Source organism: Emydura macquarii, unplaced genomic scaffold, assembly GCF_026122565.2.
Source record: "Emydura macquarii macquarii isolate MOO-44397 ecotype Brisbane River unplaced genomic scaffold, CSIRO-AGI_Emac_v2 contig_450, whole genome shotgun sequence".
NCBI classification, from domain to species: Eukaryota; Metazoa; Chordata; order Testudines; family Chelidae; genus Emydura; species Emydura macquarii.
In genome coordinates this window covers 15846214-15866930 of record NW_027130587.1, presented here as the reverse complement: position 1 = coordinate 15866930, position 20717 = coordinate 15846214, and the positions used below count along the sequence as shown (strand labels likewise).

At 37.7% G+C, this 20717-nt stretch overlaps 1 protein-coding gene across 8 annotated transcripts in view; it reads right to left on the bottom strand.

Annotated features, from left to right (window-relative positions):
- Positions 1-20717, bottom strand: part of BCAS3 (BCAS3 microtubule associated cell migration factor) — a 451757-nt gene that overhangs the window by 296174 nt on the left and 134866 nt on the right. For all 8 annotated transcript variants that reach the window (XM_067538144.1, XM_067538140.1, XM_067538137.1 and 5 more), the window contains 2 exons: positions 19488-19621; positions 8496-8760 (listed from right to left, as the gene is read on the bottom strand). In XM_067538144.1, coding sequence (XP_067394245.1) covers positions 8496-8760; positions 19488-19621 — 399 coding nt within the window. The remainder of the gene's footprint in view (positions 1-8495; positions 8761-19487; positions 19622-20717) is intronic.

Genomic DNA, 20717 nt, shown 5'->3' with positions numbered 1-20717 from the left:
CAGACTGTTTGATTCAACCCTGCAAGAACAAGTTCTATATATTTCACTCCCCTGCAACAGTGGGAAAAGCAGGAAGTGTTTGCACCAGCTCCCTCCTCTGTGGTTCCATCAGAGAAGGGCACCTCCTGAACCTCATACCATCTATTCTCTTCTCACCATGGCTCACCCACTCTAGCTGCCATCATCAACAAATAGCTACATAACAAGAATCTCTCACCCTACTTCATCAAAACCTGAGCCGTCTCACAACACCACTTTCAACTGTACTTGTACCTCATATTCTTTCACATCCGATTTGCCACCATTTTGCAGAGAATGGGCTAACAAGCCTTCTCATCCCCTGAGCTCCTACTGCATCATTGCCTCATGCCTGTTTGGCTTCTACATCTTTCACAACAATTAAACCACCCTTTTCAAGATGGTTATTGACCTCCTTGCCTTTACTCATCATAGCTCTCTCAAACGACTTATCTTCCTTGATTTCCAAGCAATATTTGTGATTACTGACCACCCCATCCTCGTGAACATGGTGTCCTTCTCACCTGGTTTCACTCTTATCCCTGTTTCGTTACATCTGGTGGTAAACTGTGCTTCGGACAGTAACATACTGCTCTATAAAGGCCCTTTTGGCTCTGTACTCTGCCCTTCACTTGCTATCTCTTTTCCCCTATGCACATTATTTCACAGTTTAACCTTGGTGATTGCTTTTATTCTGATGACACTCAACTCTCTCCTTTAAAATCCAGTTCTGCTCTGAAAAACAGAAATACAAAACTGTAACCTGTTCTTACTCAACAGCACTCCTCCCTTTGTGTAGTCACATCAGCTGTCCTTAGTAACTACAACACATTTTCACTGTTTTTTACACCTATTGCACTGCAGCGCCTATCAACCTGTGCCTTCTATTTCTTTCTGTGCATCACCCATATACCAGTTCACCGACTTTCAATCAGTAAGAAGTGTGCAACCCCATCAGAGACAATCAGATAACATGGGCGTCACTGAGGGTTTAATCAGCAGGATAAGCTTATTACTGGTCATGTACAAGAAGAAAACAATCAAACTTGATTTTCTCAGTTCAGTTCACATTTGCAAGGGTTGAAATAGGGGGGGAAATATTTTTATTTGTGAATTGTGCATATTTGATAGGTAATAGTTGAGGAAAAATAGAAATAACAAACACAGAACCCCACAATGGCATTTTACTGGGTCACTTTTCAGAGGAGAACTGCATTATACTCTTTTACTCAACTCCCTCGCCACCTGCCTCTGATACATCAACACCTGACCCTATAGACATTTTCTTCATTCTAATGTGACCAAGACAGATATCATCCACCTTTGCAAGAAAACTTCAGTGGGGCTCTCATAACAGTAGTGCATTCCTCTTCATTCTCAAACCTAGCTTTTCTTCCACCTCTCAGCTATGTCTCTGACATCTAGCTCTGCTGTGCCATTACTCCTCTGCAAGTCTACTATAAAAATTTCCAAAACATAGTTTGCATCAGCCACTGCCTTGACACTTATTCTGCTAAATCACTCAGTCATGCATTTCACTTCCTGCCTCAGTAACCAAAATTCCCTTCTGAAGTAGCTCTCATCCAAACTTCAGTCTGTTCTGACTGCTACCATGTGCCTTTCCCAATGTACATGCAAGTGGGATATCTATCTCCATTTTCTGAAACCTACACTTGTTCCCCCATTCATGTCCATACCCATTACGAAAGACTGCTTCTAAAACACCTTATGATCATGTTCCATCTACCCCATCATATAATTTCTAAGCCTACATCCCACCTTATGATGATGCTCCATCTATCTCCAGAACATAATTTCTCAGCCTACATCTCTACTTGATCTTCTGCTGTGCTAAATTTTGGTCTCTTGTCAGTCCTCTACTTCCTCTAGTTTGTGTAATGGATCTTTTGCTTCTATTGAAGCAACTATCCAGCAGATACTAACTCACCTCATTCACGTCACTGATCCTCCATCCGTTATTATAATGCAGCTTATTTACAACCAGTAAAGCTGCTGGCCAGTACCCAAATTTGTGCTTACAGTTAACAACCGTTTACGCATCTTCTAGTCTATTCTCTCATCTACTCTAAACTTGTAATCCACTGTCATACTGTAACTGTTGGTTATTGTGTGCTTTCTGTACTAAGTTCCTGGCCAAGCCGTCCCAGCGTAACACCTGGAGTTTTCTAGAATGCAATGGCCTACACCTGCTGTCAGTGTGGTAATTACTACAAGGTGACCCAAGACTGCCAGTATAAGGGAGTGAAAAAATCTTGCTACCTCTACAGACACACTCAGAACAGGAAGACATGTAAAGAATTGAATCACGATACATTTTAAATAGTCCATTCTCCAACTGGAACACAAAGAATTTACTTGGGTAACACTCATCAACTGCAACATAAATCCCCTTTGCATTAATTGGAAAAGAAAGAAGGTCTGCTTTTCTGAAATTTGGCATGTATAGTACTAAAGATATAAGATAACTAGAGCACATTATTTTAAAAAGTAATTCGCCTGGCGTCTTTACCAACATAAAACAATGATCTGATGCAAATTCTTCCTAAGGCACTTGTAGTTTTCTATTAAACTTTTCAAATAGACATCAACAAATGGATGTAACTAAGTTTCCAACTCGTAGAAAGGCAACGTAAACAGGATAATAAATAAGAATATTCCTATATTATTCATACAACATCAGCCTAATCAACAGAATACACCGAGAGAAGCTGGATTCATTGCATTGATAAAGTTGAGAAAATATCGCCCTCTAGAGGGTGTCCAATTAACCATTTCAGTTCAAAGGATAAGACCTTTCTTTCTGCCACCCAATACAAAGAATGGCTGTGTGAAGAAAAAACAAATCAGGATTTGTAGACCAATTTAGAAAATAAATTATCTGAAAGCATATTTAAAGAGGAAAATATTTTATTACAATACAGATCTAAAGTGACTTGTTTGCATTCATCAAATGAATAGGCATTTCAAATAGGTGAAGAGTCAGGCCCATACCATGGCATTCTTTAGTGGATCTGTGAATTTACAAAAACTATTTGTACCAGATAAAGGCTACAATTTAAAAGAAGGCAAAATAAAAGCCTACAAGAGACATTTCAAATAAGCTGCTTTTGATTCATGTTTATAGTGCCAGCTATTAAGTTAATCTTAGAAGGGAACTGCCCTCCAGTGCTTTAAATTATTCTACAGCTAATTTTCTTTGAAACTATTTTTGTCTGCCTTTCTCTAAATAGGTGGTTTCTCAAGTGAGTGTTACTAAAAGGAAACCAATCTGTTTTTCAGGAAGGCTTGATGATGTCACTCCTTTCAACTCTGCTTTCCCATAAGAATTCTTCTAATAAAAAGCAGTTTCACTCTGGGAAATAATGAAAAGTGACATGAAAATATTTAAAGCATCTGAGATTTGTATGTTTATCAAACTGCTAGATTTTGCCTTGAGATTTTAATCATACAGCAACCACTACAAATGAAAGAAGAGACAAGGATGTGTGAGAAGACCTACTATCTTAAAAATAAATAAATAAAAATAAAAAAGATTTTACAATGGAAAATGGATTATTCGATACAATGCAGAATGTTTTTTAACAGTTGAATCCATGTCCAAGACACTATGTACAAGACTTGTTTTTCCTCAGTTCTAAATTTATGTACTGTATTTCAACTGAGGCGTAAAATTTAAAACAGAACCAATCTGTGTATGACTGATTTTTTTGGCAAAAACTACAAAATCCAAATAAAAACTTCAATATACAATTAAATGATACAGAGAAAACAAATCTAAGAATCATCATATTATTATTGATTTTTTTAAGTAGGTGGAACTGCATAGTACAAGGTTCAAATATGTGGTTAATTTATGTTTACATTTGTGATGTGGTCTCACTCAGGAAAAATCACTGATCAACAACAGCAAAAAGCCTTGAGTAGGTTAAACAAGACCTTTAACTTAGTGTCAGTGGTGTGAAAAAAATAAAGTATATACTATATTATCATTTTTACATTGGATGATAAAAATATTTAGCAGCTGCATAATGCTTTCCATTTTCAAAGTGAAGCATTAACACTTTAGGGCTAAATGCTACCCCGGGGCATGTGTACACAGCTGCCATTGGAGCTAACAGGAGCTGCACATGTGTAATCGAGAGCAGAATTTGCCCTTAACTATTTAATGAGAGTAATCCACAGTGTGCCTGTGAGACAGGTGAGTATTACCATTCCCACTTCACACCTGGGAAACAACCACGCAAGGCCAATTCTTCTTCTAACTTCTAACTTCCAGCCCACTAATGTCACAATAGTCTTAGAATAGTAAAAGCCCATAAAAGGACACCAACTTAACTCTGGTATCACTGGCAACACAACTGAATGACAAAAATATACCATGGGTGCATTAACAGATAAAATAACCCAAACAAAATCTCTGTTGGCTATAAAAGATGCAAAGGAAATATCTCTTTATCAACTCTTAGTTAACAGTTTCCTTTACTTCATTCTGGTAAAAAGGAGCACAGGCAAACAAGAGTAAAGCCAAAACATGATTCATTTAGAGATGAATCCCACCCTGATAAAGGTTTACATTGTGCGGGTAAACAATTTGTAGATCGTCCTGAATAAACTGTAAATAGATTGTTTCTCTACTGTACATAAGGCAAGTTGTTTTACTAAAAAAGCAAGCTGGAAAAAAAATGACCAGAATTGTGCTCAGAAAATATTTATAGCCATAAAAAGCAAGCTCAAGTTAATGTGAATGGGATATAATTCTTTTGTTAGTCCAATCAGAAGGTAACAGGCAGGCTTTTTAGTCACTACAATCCATTCTTCTGGGGTAGGATTATATCAATACCATTTTAATATTAGAGAAGGATTAACAGAAGGATTAACAGCAACAGTATAAAATTTACTCAAGTGCCATGCAAGTTTCTACATCTTAAAGCCTACTCAAATCTTTCTAAATTGCACATGGCCCTTCATTAAAATCACGTCAAGACTGTACAATCAAGAAAAGCCAACTGACAAGGATAGCATTCTGAACTCAAATCTGTTTGTCCATCTTTCATTTGATCAACAGTTAGTAAAACAACACTTTCTGAGACATCTGCACATGAGCAGCTAAATGCTCAACATATACGAGTTCTGCACCCAGAATATAACTAACATAAAGCAAGAAGAGAGGTGTAATTTATAATGTACTGTGCTTTTCAACTAATCTTGAATTATCACACTTACTTCCTATACCACATCTTTTGCAGAAGCAAAGAATTAAATAAGTGATATTTTGAACTTAAATAACATTTTTCAGCAGAGGATCTAAAAGCACTTTACAAATGTTAATTAAACCCAACAGCCTTAAAATAGAGATTACAACAAAAACATCTAAAATAACACAATGGCTTCCCAATTCCTATAATTTAGAACTAAACAGATTTTATTTTAATTCTAGGGCTTGATTTTTTAAAACAAATTTCATGTACATTTGCTTCTCATCTGAAATTTTGTATCTAATTTTGACTCAGAACAAGGTAAGGCGGAGAAATGTAAACAGACACCGAGCCATCTCTCTCTCTCTCTCTCTCTCTCTCTCTCTCTTTTTTTTTTTTTTTTTTAAACACACCACATCCTAACACTATACAGTTACTATATACTCCCATAAGCAGCTGGTGGCACGGAGGGTAGCAGGTGGAGAAGGAAAAGGAGCATAAGAATTTGTAAAGGCTTTTGCTTTCTTGTAAAAGGCGGCAATGCTCTTTCCACATCCTCACCCATATCTCGCCAGTGACACACCATTCCAATTCAGTACAGCACACCACCAACCTTTCAGCAGGAACAATATTCCTGGTTCCTTTCTCTGATAGACCCTGAAGTAAAGTACACACTTAGTCAAGACAACAGAAGCGAGATTCTCTTCAAATGGTCATATCTCTTTAAGAAAATGGGCTGATGATGCACTAGCCCCAATTCTTCATTCACTCTTCTTCCAATTCCTGTTTCACAACATTCCCCATCCCTACCTTCAGGAATGAAAGACTGCACTTGGGACCTGCATGTGGCTCTCCATGTGACAATACAAGTTGCTAATCTTTTGCCAATTGACTCACCTTGCCTTAATTTTAACTGCAGTGACACCCACAACGTTATGATGATAAAGGCTTCTGGAAAACATCTCACAACTCAGCACTCATTTAAGTTAAGGGACTCCTTTTATTTTTTTAAAGTAATGATTCAATACAACCGTTTATAATTTCCAAAAAACATTTTCAAATTAGGTAGGTGAGAGTCTATGTACAATTTCAGTGAATCTATAGAATTTGAGGCTTCTATGCACTGTTAAGAGACTGATTGGTATATTTGTATAAATATCTTGGCCAAGATCTTCAGAAGCAAATACTGTGTTTTCTGAGTGCCTCAATTTTGAGCACCCAACTGAAGCTGCCTGAAAAGGGCCTGATTTTTAAAACACATAGACCCTGAAAATCAGGCCCAAAAATTGAAGCACCAAAACTCACGTGTCACTTTTGAAAAACCTGGCCTCTGTTTCTTTGGAAATACCACCACGCTGTGGTGTGAATGTGTTAGCTTTTTCCCCAGTTCAGAAAAATCTGCCCATTACAGAAGTCTCTGGGCATACTAATCAAAGCCAAATGAAACCTCTTAGTTTCTTTTTGCATATCTAAATGCTAAATCTCTTTAAAACTTCAAATGTGTTTAGGAAACCGATAAAGGTGCAACTTACTGTAATTTCTCTTGACAAAAAACAGATTCAGATAGATGAAAGATACAGAAGTTGATAGTTCCTTCCTGCTCTCTCTCTGATGTCAATTGTTAAAAATGACTGGATGTGTTACAATAATTATGTACAGCAATTTGATGTCTGCTTCAAGCATGTCACACTGAACTGCTGTACGGTAATAAGAGGAATAGGTTGTAACGATGTATGTATAAATATATCCAGGACGAACAAGAAGTCACAGATATTTCTAGCCACCTCTTGACTGTCCCAGGACATCAAGAACATGGTAGGTATTTCCATAATAGCAATGCAGGAAACACTGTTCATACGGGCAAAATTGTTATCAATAAACCCCATTACACTAGAGGAGTCCCAAAGGGAAAAAAATCTCAGCTCTTAGACTGTGAAGGAGTGAGTGCCCATTCCCCTAAAAACAACAGGCACTGAAAAGGTCTCCATGCTTCAGGAATCACACAAAGCCTATCCTTGATGGCACAGAGGATGACCATGAAGGCAGGAAGGGTGAGAGTTTCACAAGTCACTGCCTGTAATTTATCCTTCCACTACTGCTCATGATTTGTCCAGCCCTTTTAACACCCTCTTGATGGCTGAAGGGGTCCCCTAGTGCTTCTAACCTCCTGCCTTTGCTGACACCATAAGGAAGACCTAGACTTCCTCTTACACATCAGCAGAGGGACTTATTCCTATTAGGAGAGGGGAATTAGAGGAGACCTAAACAGGCCCCAATTTTTAAAATTAGCTTGATATTGGGTTGGCTAAATTAAAATGGCCTGGACTCTCACTATTTTACAAGGGAGCAGCAGGAATAAACAGCAATCATTCTAAATCCAAACAACCATCAAAGAGAAGGGCAAAAATGAACAGATGGTTCCAGAGTTCAGAGCCTAGCGCAGAGAGGAAGAAACTGATGGTAATAAGGAGTATGGATACTATTGTAATTTCACTCCAAAAGTTTTGATCTCCCTGGGGGTGGACTCTGCTTTCTATATGGTTCCTGGTCCATGGCTCCCAAGAGTAACCCTTCATCAGAGTGGACCTGAGAGAGAATTCCTGAAGGCTTTTTAATTTTTGTACAGTTATCAAACACAATGTTAAAAGAAAAAGAAAAAAACCCAACAGCCCTGTACTGTCAAGTTCATCGGACCGGACTTTCACGTTTTCCCCACAAACAATAAATATGTGTTTTCTGGATACCCAGATGTGCTCCATGACCATCCTGGCTGATGAGCAATGAGATTTTTAGATAACTGCATTTAAAGGTAGACCAGATTAGTGACCTTGCGATAGCTGTGAAACAAAATCTGAAATGTGAAAGCCCCTAAACCTTTTAATTTACAATGGAGACTATTAAAATGTCCATTTTCCCATAGTTTATTTAAGTAGGCTCTAAAGTAATAAACTCTCTGTCTTGAGTATTTATAGGGGGCTCATCCCCTTAATATCTAGGTGCCCTATACATTGATACTTTAATATAGATTGCATTACTGTATTTGCAGCTGTTTAATACATGGCACAGTGGCATTTTTGAATAGCACCATCTGTATGTGAAAATACAGATTATCTGAATCCAGTGATATTGGAATCTGCAGTGGAAATCAACATTTTCTTTTTTCAGATACTGCCAACAACTGAACACGGGATACAACAAAAGCAGCTTAGTGACTCGACAGAATAGATGCCCCTGCCAATACAGAAGAAAAATGGGATTTACCATGAAGAGGTGAGCCAGATGGGCTGCTTGACAGGCCTGGGACAGGGCTACAGCGGCCTCCTTGTTTAGACGTCAGCTCCTGCTCAATCTCCTCCAACCCTGCACTCTTTTGGAAACGGCTCATGCGGTTTACCACCCTGGGTGACATGTGCGTACGGACACAGGGCTGACCACCATAAGGATTGACGGGGAAAACGTGGGACGTGCCACGGAGAGTGCTGACCACCACCCAACGACAGTCATGGCTGAAGGAGATATCTTGAACCTGGAAAAATGCAAAGTTACATCGATATGTAGGTGTCATTTCACAGCCTTTCTAAAAGAAGTGGACTATCATGTTATATTTGAGGAGACAAGTCTGAACAGGAAACATTAATAAAGCCGAAGTTTAACTTAAAGCCAATAGTTTGATTTTATATTTCTAGTGAACAGTGACCAAAGATCTTTGTATTAAACAATATTAAAGCAATCGCGTACCTTGAATATTTCTCAAAAAGCATTCTGAAACATTTCTTCTAAGGGCCCAACTCAATAAAACAAATTGCAGTGCAAAATCCCACATACAGCCACAGGAGCCTGGTGTAATTGTTTAAACTGAATTTGGTCCCCAAAAAGAAAAAATTCAAGAAGCCATTGCAACTGCATGTTTGATAGCACGCAAGGCATACATTATTTATTTGCTCATTTTAATTCTCAGGAAACATGAAAAATAAGAGGTAAATAATCACCAACAAAATTGTATATTCACACTAAATATTTTCATGTGGTTTAGTGGTTAGAAGAAAGGACTAGGAGTTGAATTCTTGGCTCTGAGCTCTGACTAGACACTTAAACACTATGGTCAAAAATTTGAAAAGCTGTTGCTAGGTTTTTTTTGGGGGGGGGGTTTGGGGGGAGGGGGTTGGATGCTCAACTTGAGAAACACTGGGCCTAATTTTCAGACGTGCTAGCACCCACATCTTCAATTAAAGTCAGTGGAAGCAGGATTGAAAATCAGATCCCAGGTTTCACCATTTAGATATAGATATAGTTAGATTTAGATATAGTTACTTTTTATATAGATCTAAGAAATAAAACTCAACAGGATTTAATTCTCTTCTAAGTAAGCTTTACATAACACCTTGCTGGAAAGCAAATTCTTGCTCCTTTATGGAATGCTTCATAAAAGGGAACACACATTGTATCTGTCAGACAACTCACAAAAACAAGAAATCCAGTTTACCATAGAAAAGTCCTAAAACAATTCTCGTAAAAATGTTTTAAAAAGTAAAAGCTGGATAAAAAGAAGTATGTACATGAATGAGATTTAACATGGCACACAAACATGTAAGTGAAGGATTAGCTTTCATTTTACTATTAAATAGCATAAGCTTTAAAAAAACAAAACAAAACAAAAAAAACCCTCTTCAAGCTTTCACAGAAGCCAGTTTTACAATACACTAGGTACTCAAATTGGAGTAAACACTGATAAAATCTTGACAAATATTCCAGAAATGCACTCCAAATATTCCAGACAAAAGCAGCAAGTGTTCATCAAAGTGTAAGTTTCCAACTGAGCCCTGTAGCCTTTGAGATAAAAAAGGGATTTAACTCTTGTGACGTGTGACAAGGTATTTGGCTGACAGACTGTCACTATACAAAATGTTTCATCAACATTACATAGATAAACCAAAAAATACCACTACACACCTGCTCTTTTCAATTATGGTGACATATCCAAATGATCTGCTAATGATACAGTTAAACAGAGTCCTAGAAATCTGACAGGGTTAGCACTCTCAGTGAATCTAGTATTAGTAGTATATAGTTATTCCACAAGCACTTAAATCTCCTAGTTTGTCTGCAAAAGAGTTTCATCTTTACAGGCTGCTCAAAATGGATTAGAGGCCCAACACAAAAGAACAAGAGCCAAATGAAAAGAAACCCCACAATCATGGGAGGAGGGGAAAAAAAGTTAGTTTCCACGTCAGACCCACACACAAGAACTGTATACAAAATAACATTCTCAATTACAGTACAAGGCTATATTTCAAATCACTCCTTCCAAAGCCTAATTTTCCTGTCTCCAATATGCACAATGATACCCTGCCTTCTTATGCATGCAGGACACCTGAGCAGCTCACCCCACCCTTACCACCTTCAATGCACTTGCCATTCTTTTAAGATCTAGATCAAAACTCCCCTCATAGTTTCTAAAAGTCTTTATTATCTTCCTCTCTGGTCTTCTGTTCACTCCTTCCACACAACCAACATCTGTCTCCCCTGCCTCACTCTACACAGTCTCATGATCTTGGTCCAAGAGCCTTCTCTGCAGCTCCTGCCAATTACAATATCAGTTCTGAAAATCTCTGCCAAACTGATGTTGTTTTGAGTCTCACCTGAAAAACATACTTTCCCCCTTGCAGGTGCCTCTTCAGTCCCTCCCCCTTCGGTGTCTATTTTAACTTATTTCACCATACAATCTCTTTGCATCACTGTACTGAGCAAAAGAAAAATGTACAATTTCATTCTAAATTAGTTTTCAGCACGAATTCTTCATTTTATATTCTGGAAAAAAAAATATTCCAAAAATGCCAAAATCCTAGTTCACGACATAATGGAAGAAACAAATGAGGAAGTAATCCTTATAGAGTCTAATGGCAATGTGCCTGGTCTCAAGGAGGAGAGGTTACAGTAGCACCATCCTAAATACTCCATTTAAAATAAAGTGCAAATGACCTCTACCGTCTATCTCAAACAATGGCACACTGGTGACCAGCTAGAACTAGTGATGGGGGGAGAGGATGGAAACTTAGGAAGGAGGTAGCAAAAAGATGCATCTGTTTACTAGGAAGGAGCCTTATGAATAAAGAAATTCTATCTCATTCAAAGAAAATATCTGCAGAAAGCCTACTCTCCAGGGACCAAAGCAAATATTTTGGATACCAATTTGGTATTTTCTGCATATGGCACATCACCGACAACTTCAAGAGCTGCATTGTCTGTCTTTCCCTTATATGAGACAAGTAGCAGCACACTGGAAGATTGGAAGACTTTAAATCATGGTAAGTTTGCAGTTTCATTTGTGGACATTAATTTAAAATCTTATTTTCACATAGCAAGATCACAAATTTTTGTGTGTAATTTAAATGAGCGTCTCTTCAGTAAGTACTGGATGAAAGGAAAGGACCCGGATAAGGTCAGGATGCCATTCGAACCAAGTGTAATCTCATTCCCAGTCACTTCAGAGATCAGTTGTGTGTGTCTGTGAAAGAAGTTTAAATGATCGTGTTGAGCCTGCTGTTATCCACTGTACTGTTACTGTACATTACACAGAGTTCCTGACTGCTCATAGTATAAACAAACTGCACAGTGCCCCATTAGTGGTTTTCGAGTTTATCCTAAGCGTTGCAATTTATTGCTGTTCTTTAGGTTAATGTACTATTATTCCATGTATTTATAATCTATTTCTACATTTGTTGTTAATTATGATGTAATGTTTGGATACCGAAGATCAATCAGTTCTCTATAATGCTTACACATTTATGTTAATAAAGTAAAAAGTACAGTAGACCTCTCATAGGGTTTATTCTGTAACTAAAGGTCAGCATCAGATTTAACATTCATGCCTATATTTTAAAATTCTATGTTTCTCCTTCGCACTCCCCCACCAAAAGGAAACATACATACCTTGGGTTTGTGCTAGTTCAGGTAGTTTTAAAACCAAGATTTTTTTAAAAAACATATAAGCTACACTATTAAATGCTCTTTCCTCTGGCTCTAATGCAATTTCTTCCCAGTCCAGCTGGCTTAGGTCTCTCAGTCATTTGGGGCCCAGCAGCACATGCCTTGCACATCCCAAACTCCCACTAAAATCACTGGGTGTGGGGGATGCACAAGGACCCTTCTCCCTCAACAACAACGTATCTGTCTTTTACAGCAAAGAAATGTAGCCACTCTGGGTACTGTAAAGTGTCATCAAGGGGTTAAACAGGGTTACTCAGAGCAGTATGGAGTACTCAGAGTACTCCACCCCTCCCTTAGTTCTTGGATTAGTTAGTGGATGTTCCTCCCCTGTCCCCCCCCTTCTCCCTCTCTCCCAATTATGTGCCTGAATAAAGCTGCATGTTCGGAGCCTACAGTACAGAGGAATGTGTTTCTTGTGCACTGAGCAATCCCTTTACAAAAACTGCAAGTCATGGCTGAAAAGGTGATCGCAGATAGATAGATTAGATAGATATGCCCATTTGATTTCCTGTTTAAATTTATAATAGCTGCAGAACAGTTGATGAAATATGGCTATCCAATTCTCCATTGTGTCAACAAAGTACTCCACTACTCTCTCTGATTCTTGATGCAGGGCATGTACCCCTAGGAACACTTGTGCTGGTTTTACGGAATATCTAGCTTGCACACATCCTCTGGAACACTGCTGATTCAAAAACAGAATTCCCTGGTCAGACTGTTTCAGTATTTCTCTTGGAATACTGACTTGAGGCCCAGCCATTGCTCCACATCTGGTAGCAGTTGAAGCATCAGAACCTTCTAAGAGCCAAACCAATACTTACTCAACCCAAAAGGTGCTGTGAAGTGTCATGTAGGTGCTGCTTCTGGCTGTAACCTCTTGGAAGGATTATATTACTGTCTGGGTTTAACTACCATCACCTCTTTTAAGTACTAGTATAACTGTACTGATGTAATGATGAAGTACACTATTCAACTACTTGTGCTCATATTCCCTGGTCTTTAGGTTTATGAAGAATACAGAATAGACTTCTATGAACATGGAATCCTTCCCATTTCTTGGTCCAAGTAATTCTAAATCAAACCTTGGTCCAAGTAATTCTAAATCAAAAGTTGGCTCTGACATAATTATTTCTGCTCTAGTTAAATACTTGTAGTAACATCTATTCATTTAGCAATCAGTCACTTTACGGAACAGCCAGATATCCTCTTGGTTTATACTCAAGAGTCTGCAGACTATTTTCCCAACTGAGTCAATTAAACAATGCTTTCAAATATTCTGGTAAACTGTAGCAGCCCCTGGGAGGAAATAATCCAGTGTTTGCAAAGGAAAGGGAGTACAACAATCTGAGAAGTGGTTTCCTAACTGATATGTAATGAAAGAAAGCTTTGAATGACCATACATTATACAGCGAATCCTCTCCTTTCTATCTTCTCCCATCCTTTCTTACACTATTACACTTACATTATTTTCTCCATCCTCGCAATTTCGTCTTCTTGTAACATTTTTCATCTTTCTAGCTATTTCAGTCTCACCTTCCTTCATTCCTCTCTATTCTTATTCCCTTCTCCGGTCTCTCTAATTTCCTCTCTCTTGTACACCACTTTTATTTTTGTACTTCTCTCACATTTGTCTGTGTTTTGTGTACTATGACTGCATAACTATCCTGAAAACTGAAACAGAAACCTTGTTTCTGTGTTCAGAAACACCATGGGGCAATATGAAGATTGTAGTATCTGGAATTGGATCACATAATATGATTTGCCAGTAGCTGTACAGAGCTCACCCTCCAAGAATGGAATGATGAGAGGGTAATGTTACATAAACTGAGTCTCTGAAAATCCAGAATGAATTACTAGATTCTGGGGCATCATAACTGGCACGTACAAACATACCACTGAGTTTTCCTTTTTGTCTAGCAACATGCAGCCAAGGTAACTTTCTTGCAACCATTCCTTATTTATCCCCCTTATTTACCCTGCCACTATTCCTCTGAAATTTAAATCCAATCTTAATTAGACTAAATGTATAAAATGTCATAAGTCTAACAAGAAATAAAACAAAAGGGAGTCTAGCATAGCACCTGGAAAACTGCTTGTTTTCAAAACAGTTGATAAAAATGGGGCAGGTAAGAGGTAAGGCTGATTATACAAATGATCACATGGACAGACGCTGAGCTTGTTTACCACTACTCTTGGAAATGACTGAGAGCTCACATCCAGCCTAGATACTCCATGGCTTTTAAAAGTTAATGCTGTATTAACTGTGTGTACCGCACTTGCAGCTATATTAAAATCAACTTCTTTATTTAAAAATCAGTAGAAGCTATATTCAGTGTAAGAGAGACTCAGTCCACCGTTCAACATTGTATTTTCATGGGGGTGGGCAAGGTAATATCTTTTATTGGACCAACTTCTGTTGGTGAGAGACATGCTTTTGTGCTTACACACAGCTCTTCTTCAGATCTGAAGCCCAGACCTGTCAGACCTGAAGAAGAGCTCTGGGTAAGCTCAAAAGCTTGTCTCTCTCACCAACAGAAGTTGGTCCAATAAAAGATATTACCTCACCCACTTGGTCTCTCTAACATCCTGGGACCAACACAGCTACAACAACACTGCACACACATTATATTTTATTGACAATTACAAGAAACAAACTATTAAGACACCTTCTGATCTTCTTGGTGTTGACTCAGTCCTTTTACTTGTACTAATAACTTATCAGGCTGGCAATGGTAAGAAAAGTTTCTACAGGCTTTATTGAAATGTCTTCTACCTGAAGAGTGAAGTGAAGCAATAGTAAAGCATGATCAGCATTATCTCAATAGAAATTTAACCTGTTCTGTCTGCAATGCACTCCCTCAGTGACTGGCTTCTCCAGATGTTCTCAGTTTCAGAGACATTGGGGTAAATGTTATCCATATAGTGTCAGACAATAATGTTCACCATTGTTTGAATTACATGACCAAAGGACTTTAATGTTTGATACAGGAAGAAAGCATTGGCATAGCAGTGATGAAGACAGGGCCAACATAAAATTAGCAAACGCTGGTCTGTATTTTTTCCCAGAAAGTTAAAGGAAGACTTTGTACAGTAACAAGCGTAGATGAAAGAAAAATAAAACCATGGACACCACAAAATATTTGTATTAGATGCACAGGGTTCCGTTCTGCCACTCTCACCATGGTTGGTACCCTATTTTGCAAATAATGCCATTGATTTCAACTCTGTGTGAGTAAGGATAGCAAATTCAAGCCCACAGCAAACAATCCTATATGTCTCTTTGATCTGAGCAGCTAGCACAGGAATAACAAAATGTAACTAAAGGATCACTCTTCAGAGCTCTGGATTCACAGTGTAGTTCAGAAGTGGAACACAGCTTTCCATTCAACCGGCAGCATTTTTATCCACTGGCAAGTTTCATCAGTGAATCAATTTTTACTATTTCAAGACTGTTCCCAGGCAAGATTATTTCCTACAAATATTGTCTTCAAAAGACTGATTCAATGTGTGTGATTACACTACTACAACTATAGCAGAAAAAAAAAGAGAGTGATTTATATTAAATGTGGGGGCAGTTGTCTGTAAAATATTTAAATGATTGGCTGTCTGGATACAAGTGTCACTTAAGGTTAAGCATACTTTCTGAAAGCATGTTGGAAAGACATTTTTGCATTCTCTGTAAAAGTGCAAAGTTGCACATGTCTCCTGGCAGCACAAGGTGGTATGTTTTTATCATTCTTTCTATTTACCTACACTGACTGAGGTCAGTTATAACAGCAGTTTGTGAGTCAGAACTAGCAAAAGTCTGACAGCCTGAAAGATTATACAGGGCCCTGGCCATCAGCCCACCAGTGCTATCACTACTCTTATTTGTTCTAGGTTGAGATAAGGCTGTTTTCAGGCCTTTCCCCCCTCCCGCCCTGAGTTTACACTTTAAGATCAAAGAGAAAGTGTAGACAACCTAACTTTCATCTACAAACGAATAAAAATGCTCGTCTCAGAACCTACTGCATCTTGGTTTCCTACAAATCGAAATGTATGTAGGTAAGAAGTTCTATTGCGTTGTGTAGATACTGATTCATACTGGGTAAATGAGAAGAGTTGGAGGTATGGCTAGGATTAGCATCCAAAAATTCACATCCTTAACCAAAAAGTATCCAAGCTTCTTTGATCCAGAAATCAAGTTGACTCCAGTAAGTGCAGATTTCCTGAGACCTTCAGTGCTATCTCCTCCAAGATATAAATAACCAGGGTTCACACTGAGATGGTCTGTGGTCAATAAAAATAGAGCATGTAGCCTGGACCCTGCCTAGAAATGAGGGACAGGATCAATGAGCCTCCTTGGCAACTCCCTTGAGAGAGAGAGAAGGGGATGTAATGGGCTGCGCCCTCCTCCATCATAGATGAGTCAAATTAAAGAGCAGGAGTTCTGAAGCCCTGGGAGAGATGTCATCCCAGAGTCGATATTCTCAACTGACTGACATTCTGATTCAAATCTCTCTAGAATATTAGAATAAGCCTTTATGCACATTACTTAAATCAGCATATGAGTCTGTTTGTCCAGGTTGTAAGCACTCTGCCCACTAGCAAGCATTTGCAAGAACAGACCCTAACCAATCAACAAAGCAGCACTAGATTTAGTGAAAACTGTTCATCTTTCTCACTATATTTGTACGAGGATGTTTTCTTGGGGATGGGGTGAACACCTTTGGCCAGCATTATGGAAAGACAAACAGATGACACTGATATGAATAGGGGTACAAAAGTAGAAAAAAACACTGAGTAAAGAGGCATATGATGAAGTTAAACCAATTTACAATGGATAAAAACTAACCTAATTTTGACACACTGTTAATCACTGGTCTATATCAAGTTCTTGATATATATTCAGATTAGAACTTTTTATAACTATACTACAGAATGTGCCCACTAGCCCTGATTCACAGCTACTTTTAATCCAGGAAAAAAAGAAGAGTCTACTCTATAAGTGTATAAATACTATCATATTCAAGAAAGTAAGTATGCTAGCTTCTAATGTGTGTCTTAAAATATCTGCATTTGAATTACAGGCTACACATCAAACAGCCTAAAAAATTCTTGTAGGTTAAATGCAATTCATATGTGCAGTTAACCAAACAAAAGACTAGAGCACAGTAACACATAATGCTTTTCTCACCATAAAACTGAAAATACTATGTTACTCACAAAGCCAGAGTTAAAACATATACATTCAAATTATGTTCATGTTTCAAATGATAGGATTGCCTTAGCAATCACAGGCGCCGGTGTGATATTGTTGCTGGACTGTTTTAATATCTAGGGAGCTGTAAAACCTACCAACACGCCTCTTGCTGGTTAGACTTTTGTCTACTTTACACCCACTCCAACAGAAATACTTCCATGCTCTGAAATAAAAGTATGTTACGAACAAGGAGAATTTCCAAACACTCCATTTGTTCTGCAACATTTTAATACAGTGCCTCAGCACATATGCTAATAAAATACTCATAAGTTCGTATCCCACATGATTTACTGCTAAAATGTGTGCTGTTTGTTTTACTACACTGCACTTTAAAAATAAAATTGTTGTCAGCTGACAATATCATGCTAATTCAGAGACCACAGAACATCTCTATTCACAATAATTGGATCCACACACTTGTTTTGCAGGCTGACTATAACATCTTTACAGTTCTTTGATGAATTCAGAACAAAAATACACATAAAGAGCTAAATACATTATAGGATGTACATTTAAATGTAAGGTATTTGCCTTTTTAATTGTTTATAGATCTAAAAGACTTCAAGTGGGATTCTTCTAACATTTTCTAAAAAATTTGTTTTATCAAACATTCTTTATAAAAATTTGTAGTTGTCTGTTGCTTAAAGTCAGCTTCATGTTTACTTTAATTTTTTAGTTATAATATAAAAAGCATGCTTTGTGCAGATGAACTAATCATGACAAAGGTACCGAATCATAAATATGTAAGGATTGGAAGGCACCTTGAGGAGTATATATGGTGATGCTCTATATTTACCAAAATAACTAGTGAATTTGAGTGTCCTGATTTTTGTGTCCCCAACCCGTGATACCTTAAAGGAACTTAATTTTTAGAGAGCAGATGCACAGCACTAAAAATCCTTTTAATTGTCTCAATTTGGGCACCTAAAAATTTAGACCGCTCTATCCTTTCTTCTCACTTTCCCCCATCTCAGCAATTGCAATTTTCCAGCACAGTAGTAAAAAGAGTCTCAGCCAGTGTACAGGTGATGCACACTCTTAACACTACCTTGTTGTTTGGAATTCCATTCTCCAGGAGTTTTTAATCTTCTGAGGACAGCTAGTATGGATAAAATAATTCTCAGACCTTTTCTACTGAACATTTCAAGTATTTGAGTTAAGATTCCCAATTCAGCTAATGGCACCAAAACTTTGGATGAGTAAAACCTCCAGATCGTGACACGCCTCTATAGCTACGGTACCAATAAATGCTTCCAACCTCTACCAGGAGAGAAAGGAAGAGAAGAAAAAACAAGAGGGAAGCCCAGAGCCCTGGAAAAAAAAAAGTCCAAGTAACAATAACGGTGGTACCATTGTGATCCTAGCTTCTAGTGCAAGTGCCACAAAGGTTTTGCCTGAACCATCTCTCTGTCCCCTGAGAATAGTGCAGTGGTGCCTGCTGTGGAGGACTGAGAAGTAATGTACTGCATGTGCTAGAGTGATCCTAGCGAGGAATATCATGATAAAAGTGGATGAGAAAAAAAATTAAAATGAGAAAATTAAATAAACTTTATTAAGCTTTTATTTAAGATTTTATTCTTAAATTCTCTTATCCAAATACATTCAGATACACCTATCTTTATGCAGGGCATTATGTCAAATCTATACCACTGATTTTTTCCCCACAACTTCTCTTACATTTATTCGGCCTTTCCCACCAAAACATAGCAACCCCTGGCAGTTGCTTCACAGGCAATAAACAAATGTTTAACATACAACATGAGGAAAGGTTAAATGCAACCACTGCAATCTGGACTCTTTGGAGATGATGTCATATCTGAGTAAAACTGACGTCACCCCATTGTAAAGAGCAAAAATGTATTATTGTCTAAGTTAAACTGGGTGCTCTCCTCTGTTCCTGTGGCTATAACGTAAAGAAGGCTCTTTTCTTGCTGAAACCAACATTAAAACTCAAAAGTGCCAACATGCACAAAATGTATGTGTTCTAGCTGGAGATTAGTCTTTACTTAATATTTTTAACTTACTTTGGCTTCAGTCTCTCCTCTGTGAAGTGTATACAAATGATGTACAGCACTTTGTGATGACGACCAAGGATGTGTCAGTACTTGGAAAACATGGAAATCATGGCCTAATGTGTCAGTAGTGACCAGTAGCATCCCTGAGTAAAGAGAAGAAAAAGCACAAGGGATTAATCACCATAGAGATCAAAGCTTAATGGTGTGGGTCTAAAATATATATAATATCTTTCGCTTTGTTTTCTGGAGATACACACAAATTGGTGTGAGAAAATGATTTCATTGTAAACGGATTAATGTCATGCAAATGTTTTAATTAATTTCTAAATTATTAGAAATCAGACAATTGTAACATTGTTGAATTAAACTGTACAATGAATTAACTATAAATCAGTTAAAAAAATCTGGGGATACTCAAACTGAAAGTTAATATCTCCCATGAACACTATGAAGCACCAAAGTTACTGCAAACTGCAATTTACCTCCCTACAGCTCTCAATTGGGCAAGTAAACATTTACTCACAGCCAGTATAATGAAGATTGATGTTTCCAACACAATTCCCTTCTTTCATGCAAGTGGAAAACACTATTACACAAAGACTAGCCCCTCCCCAAAATTATTCAAAGGGAGCCTCTCTCTCATAAAGCTATGTCACAGAAACGGTCTGATTTATTGCATGAAAGGCTAAAGACTGAGTTTGCAAGATAAATATTAAGTGTTAACTTCACAGAAAACAGGCATTAATGTATGTTGCTGAAGTTCTTCAATTAGACTGAAGATCAATAAAATGATAATAAATTGTAAATGCTATTTAATTTTTTCTCCCTTTACACATCAGTCCATAATCCAGTTTTTGGACATTTACAATCACATATTTTAGGTCTACTTGCCATGAGAGTACAATTGTTTATACTAAAACTGAGAGCTTTTTGCTTATATAAAAGTGTAGCATTATGGCAGAACTTGAGAAGACTGCATTAAACATACCTGACACTCATTTTCCTCTACAGTAAATCTGTATTATCTTGCTTATCAAAGTAATGTAATAAATTATCACTTAAAGTGAGAGTCTGATGTTTAAAGAAGTTTAGAGTGGAAACCAGTTTACTTGAACAGTTTTTTAATAGATACATTAAAGTGCCTTTTAAATAATTTTAAAGATAAGAGGAATTTTACACATTTCATGGTGAGTGCATAACTGGAAAAAGTGATGAATGATGTATTGCAAAGGTGTTTGC